This window comes from Microtus oregoni, unplaced genomic scaffold (genome assembly GCF_018167655.1).
Source record: "Microtus oregoni isolate MIOR12 unplaced genomic scaffold, Mior012 000012F_ref0000307, whole genome shotgun sequence".
In the NCBI taxonomy this organism is placed as follows: Eukaryota; Metazoa; Chordata; class Mammalia; order Rodentia; family Cricetidae; genus Microtus; species Microtus oregoni.
In genome coordinates, this window is record NW_024543071.1 from 47,573,662 (window position 1) to 47,579,661 (window position 6,000).

General features: G+C 52.2%; 1 protein-coding gene across 1 annotated transcript in view; it reads right to left on the minus strand.

The window, feature by feature from the left end:
* Vwce (von Willebrand factor C and EGF domains) overlaps positions 1–5,771 on the minus strand; it is a 30,395-nt gene extending 24,624 nt beyond the window's left edge. The window contains exons 1-5 of the mRNA XM_041661887.1: positions 5,661–5,771; positions 3,655–3,749; positions 3,470–3,559; positions 2,626–2,754; positions 328–444 (exon numbers count right to left, since the gene is read on the minus strand). Of these exons, the coding sequence (XP_041517821.1) occupies positions 328–444; positions 2,626–2,754; positions 3,470–3,559; positions 3,655–3,749; positions 5,661–5,770 (541 nt within the window). The 5' untranslated portion in view covers position 5,771. The remainder of the gene's footprint in view (positions 1–327; positions 445–2,625; positions 2,755–3,469; positions 3,560–3,654; positions 3,750–5,660) is intronic.
* Positions 5,772–6,000: the final 229 nt, after the last annotated feature.

Below are 6,000 nucleotides of genomic sequence, written 5' to 3' on the forward strand. Positions count from 1 at the left end.
GCTGGGCATGGGGGCGCATGCCTATAATCCCAGGACTTGGGAGTCAGAGGCACGCAGATCTCTGTGAGTTCAAGGCCAGGATGGCTTACAAAGTGAGTTCCAGGACAGTCAGGGTGTAGGGAGACTCTTTCTCAAAGAAACAAAAGAGTCTACCATACTAGACTCAAATCCTAAGTCCATCTCTTACAAACAGAATGGATGTGGGTGAAACTTGGTTCTTCAATGGGAATGACGCAGCGTCCTTCTCAGAGGACCGTGGCACGGAGAATGAATCTTCTAGGACTTGGCGGAGTCTAGAAATCACTCCCAATCCCTCGGCTCACTCACCTTGGCAGCTATGACGGTCAGCAGACAACTGCATGCCTGGCCCACATTCACACACGAAGCCGCCTTCCGTGTTCACACAGCGGCCCTCACAAGATGAGCTTAAACACTCGTCAATGTCTGAGGAAAGAAAGCCCTTAGAACAGCCTGTTCCAGCTGTGCCACGACTCCAGAAAAAGTGACCCCACGTTTGAGAGGTCACGTGTAGAAGATACAGCATCAAACAGGAAAGTGCCATGACCATGAGGGGAGCCCCAGAAAGAGGAGATAAAGACAGAGGGACCGGCCCCTGCTCCCAACCCATGCGACAGGTAAGATGGTGGGAAAGCATGCCTGAGGCAGAATCATTTTGATCGTCTGTATGTGGCAGCCTTCAGGTCCCCAAAATGACAGGGCCCTGTGAGCAGTGTCATTCCCTAGATGTTCACTGAACCCTGAGGTGTGAGCAGGAGACTCCAAGAGGGGTTACTGACTGCCTCGGACACTGTGAGCACGTTCCAAGGCCCAGAGGGATAGCATATGCCCTGCTCAGGAATAACCTGCCATAGCAGAGGGTGGTGTTAGGAGAATCAGGAGCGGGGAAGGATTTGAGAGGTTTGGGGATAGCTGCTGGGCTCTCTGGAATTGCCTAACCTCCCCACCCCACCACTGTCCTCCACATGCATGTCATCACACACATACATAAATAAATGGAAAAAATAAAAATAAATAAAAAACATAAATAAAGAAATAGAGGAGGGGAGGAAATGCCATAATGAACCCATTGCTTTGAATACTAAGCTAAACTTCAGTTAAAATAAAAAACTCCGGTTGTAGAATATTATTTTAATATATGTGTTACTTTTGATTATGTTGCATTAGTTTAACTCTATGAAGCTGTGCTACTGTGCCTGTCTAAAACACCTGATGGGCTAATAAAGAACTGAGTGGCCAATAGCGAGGCAGGAGAGAGGAATAGGCAGGGCTGGCAGGCAGAGAGGATAAATATAAAGAGAAATCTGGGAGGAAAAAGAATCTGGGAATGAGAGAGGAAAGAGGAGGACTTCAGGGACCAGCCACTCCGCTACACAGCCAGACACGGAGTAAGAAGGAAAGAAAAGCTATACAGGAATAGAGAAAGATAAAAGCTCCAAGACCAAAGACAGACTGGATAATTTAAGTTAAGAAAAGCTGGCAAGAAACAAGCTAAGCTAAGGTCAGGCATTCATTAATAAGAATAAACCTCCAGCTGGGCGGTGGTGGTGTTCGCCTTTAATCCCCAGCACTTGAGAGACAGAGGCAGGTGGATCTCTGTGAGTTCAAGGCCAGCCTGGTCTACAGAGTGAGTTCCAGGACAGCCAGGACTGTTTCACAGAGAAACTCTGTCTCGGGAAAAAAAAAAAAAAAGGAAGAAAGAAAAAAGTAAGCCTCTGTGTGTGGTTTATTAGGGGGTTTGGTGGTGGGCTCCCCAAAAACCTCTAGGTTTAGTGAGAGACCCTGACTCAAAATATATGGCAGAGGGTAATGGAGGAAGATACCAAATATTAATTCTGGGCTCCACATGCCTGTGGACACACATACATGCACATGTACATACACCACATACAAAAACAAACAAGAAACAAAACACCTTCAATCAGGCTTTTGCCTCTAAAGAGATGGACCAAAAAATTGGTCATAGTAACCATCTCTGGTAAAGGGCACACACTCTGCCTACAGTGATTTAAAATCAAGAAAACAAATAACAGGAGTGGGAAAGAGGCCTCGGCTGTTGGGAACACTTGTTCTTGCAGAGGAGCCAGGCTCAGTTCCCAGCAACCACAGGGCAGAGCACAACCGGCTGGGACTCCAGTTCCAAGGGATCTGGTGCCCTCTTCTGGCCGCCTCAGGACTCCACACACGTGCTACATATACATGCAGACAAAACACCCTTACCCATAAAATAATAAAAGAAAAAAAGTAATACTTTGACAGAATAACTACTGAGTTTTAGTTTCCTCAGTTTTCTGTGTCAGCTGACTCCAGTCCTGGCTCCATGGTCCTCTGAGAGCCCAGCATCCTGGACTTCCTTAGTCGCTGCCCCTATTACATTGGCGCTGTCCTTATCCTTGTCCTCCTGCTCCATATATGGAAGCTCCCAGCTAGCAGCCACTGTCTGGTCACCTGTAACCTCAATCCCAGCCCATAAATTCCTGTGAAATAACAGGAGAGCAGTACCCTGGGGGTGCATGTTTTCCTGCCCCTCTCTTCCAGGTGCCGGGCTCCAGCTGCTGCAGGGAGGAGCTACCATTCCACCCTCCCGTCCCATTCCAGGCCTCTCACCTGCACACCTGATACCAACAGCTGTCTCAGTCATCAAGAAACCCACAGGGCACACTCGGGCTACCTCCTGACAGCCACCATGGTTACAGGTGAGATCACAGCCATACTCCCCACAGGATCCATGGGCTTCTAAAACAAACAGCACAGAAGTGAGCCCGTGTCACCACAGCAGCAGAGCAGGTGGCAGTGTGGCCTCTCAGGTGTCCTGAATTCTGCTGCAGAGTAGGTGTTCCGGAGGCAAAGAGACTTCCCATCCTCGTCTACCACTTACTGGCCATGGATCTTGAGTCAAATAGGAGGAACCCTCTGGGGCATGTCTCTGAAGGAGTTTCTAGACTGGGCTGATGGGTAAGACCCACTCTTAACTGTGGAAGGCAGCATTCTGTAGGTTAGGAGCCGAACTGAACACAAATGAAATGGGGCTGAGCAACAGCACCCAACTCTTCCTGAGTCCTGACTGAGTGCAACGTGAACAGTTGCCTTGCTCTTGCAGCGCCATGCCTTCTCTGCTCTGATAGGCTGTATCCTTGCGGCCAGGCCTTCTCTGCTCTGATAGGCTGTATCCTTGAACTTTAAGCCCGATTAACTTTTCCTCCTTTAAATTGCTTTTACTGACTATTTTGTCACAACCACAACAAATATCACTACCACATCATGCGACCCAGGAAAAGCCAAACCTTCTTTGTCTCAGCCTCAATGGCCAGAGAGGGATGTAAGTGCCCACTGACCAGAGTGTCTTGCAGATGTCAAGCTAGAACCCATCTCAAGTGCTCAGTGTTAACACATAATCTTCATATTACTCTGGTGCGCCCCCCCCCCATCAACCACTGTCCATCCCAGTTACCTGGGCAAGTGGCCCCTTGCTCTCCATCCTGGCAGGAACAGACATTGGGGGCGATGCAGATGCCACTCCCACAGCCAAAGGAGCAGAGGGCTGAGAGGAAAGATGCCAGTAAGGGACTGGGCACTGGCAACGCACAGCACCGGCATGTGCTGAGAAGGCTTGGGGTCACAGGGATGAGTACTTACGCAGAGTACAATGCCCGCCACCCATGGAAGGGGCCCAGCCAGGGCAGCAGCCACTCCCGAAGCCCGAGAGGCAGACATGGGGGCCGAGACGACGCCTGCAAGAAAAGAGCACTCTCTACAATCTGTATGACGAGAGTGGCAGAAGCTCCCAGCTTATCCACTGGTCTGTAAGTTAGCTAACAGAGCTCTCCAGAACCCCAGGGAAAAACAGTGGGAAACTTACAAATGACCTACAATCCCTCCTGGGGGCAGGACCTGACAACAGTGTAAGCTCTTATCGGTTCACTTCAACATCTAAAGTACCCAATAACCGCTCAAAAAATGGGAGGCCAGAAAAGGAAGAAAGCAGAAGGTCTGGGTGGCATCCCCTAGGGCTGCCAACAAGGTACCCAAGGCTGGGCCCAGAAGGGTCTGCCCAAGCAAGAACACCCTCTGGAGCTTCAGGTGACCTGGAGCCAGTGTCAAAAAATGGCATGCAGTAAAGCTGTAAATATGCTACTGTCCTCACTTTCAAAGGATAGACAGGATCCAGTGATGGGAACTGAGCATAACAGAGTCCCCAGGAGGGCTGTGTAGCCTTGTGAAGAGGGCCAGGAGAGCGTCCCCAGAAGGACAGCTTCCCTACTGCAAGCAAAAGAAGACCAGAGAAGTGTCATGAAAAGGAGGAAGTGTGTGGGAGGGGTATTCCAAGCAGAGACTACAACTCCAGCCATGGGCTGGAGCAAGGATCATGAATCCAATCAAGGCAATAGGTGTCAGATGACTTTTTCAACATAGTCAGAGCTGATGGGAATTTCATCCCACCAGCCAGAGCACCCTTTCCGTGCCTGTCCCTGTATCAGACCCAAAAGATATAGGGCAAGACAGGTTTTCCTGGCTCTTGGGGTTAGTAATCTGTGTCAAATGTGGGAACCTTAACAATACAGAAAAGTTTGCTGGGGATTGCCCCTGGGGCCAAGTCCTTTTCCCTCTCAGAAGTCAAAACCAGAGAAGACAAAACCAGGGGTTGACAATGTCACACACACACACACACACACACACACACACACACACACACAGGAGCAATGATACCAACAGTGAGGAGGGTCCAGCAGCTGGACCCTCGAAAGAGCTAAACAGCTAAGGCCAAAAGGGCCCTGAAAGGGACATGAGAACATGCCATCAAAGTGGTAAATGGTGGGGTTGGTGCCTGGGAAACTGGCGGAGTTCCACCCTCAGGTAGGCAGGGGCATAGCACCCACCAGAAAGCCCCAAAAAGCTTCTCACGTGTGGCAGTGCCAGGAAGGCAGGTGGCGGTAGACTGAGTCTGCACTAGGCTGGTTCAGTCCGCAGAACCGGCAGGGGGTCTGCGGAACCCACGTGCTGAGCTGTAAGCCCTTCCTTTAGGGCTGCCCCTGCTGTGCGCCCCTGGGAAGATGTGGCTGTGGGCCAAGCTACCCTCTGACACCATGTTCCCTTGCTATGAGCACCACGCACACATGATCATCACTCCCTCACCACTTGGCGGTGTTTGAGGACTGGGTCACACTTGGGAAGGACGACCAGGTTGGGAAAGACACGCCTCCCGCCTCTTCGGCCTGTGCACACATGCGCAGAAACCAAAGCATAACCCTAAGCCTCCGGTGGCTCCAAGGTCCACGGTGTGCGCAGAGCAAGGGACACTGAGAAAACCTCTAACCCCAAGGCAACGGGTGCAGAAGCGGAGGAGGCCCCTCACCAAAGAAGAAAGCCAGGCAGTGGAGACCAGATGGCACGTGCTGGGGTCCCCTGGACACTGGGTCAGCGCCCTCAGTACTCAGACCCACCCGCAGTCGGGACCCCATCTTCCATTTGCACTAGCCAGAGCAGTCCCCAGCCAGGGCCACCCAACTGGCACAAACTGCTCTTTGTCCAGACCCCCTTGTGCTCCCACACCACAGAGAATACCGGCCCCGCGGCTGCCCTCTGCCAGTGCCTCCCAGCTCCATGCTTGGTGGCTGGGCCGCTGAGGGGCTCCAGGCTCTTACCTCTCGGCCGAGTAGTGCCCAGGCGCCTTCCTCCCGGTGTAGCCCCGGGCGGAGGACCCCAGCAACAGGATCACGATGCAGGCAACACGGAGCAACAGTCCAGCCCACATGACTGGCAGCAGCGGTCCTGGACTCCAGTGGTCTCAGGCCCCCCCGCACCGGGGAAGGGGCTGCCGACCTTGTCCCTCCTCCTAGAAGTGATCCAATCTCCCCAACAGCTGGCAGGAGGAAGAGGACGCCGAGAAGAGGGCCGGGGTTTGGGGGAGGACTGCCTCGGCAGGCAAGGGGGGGGGGGGGGTCCTTGCACCTAGTAGAGAAACACACAAAAGGAGCGCCGCCC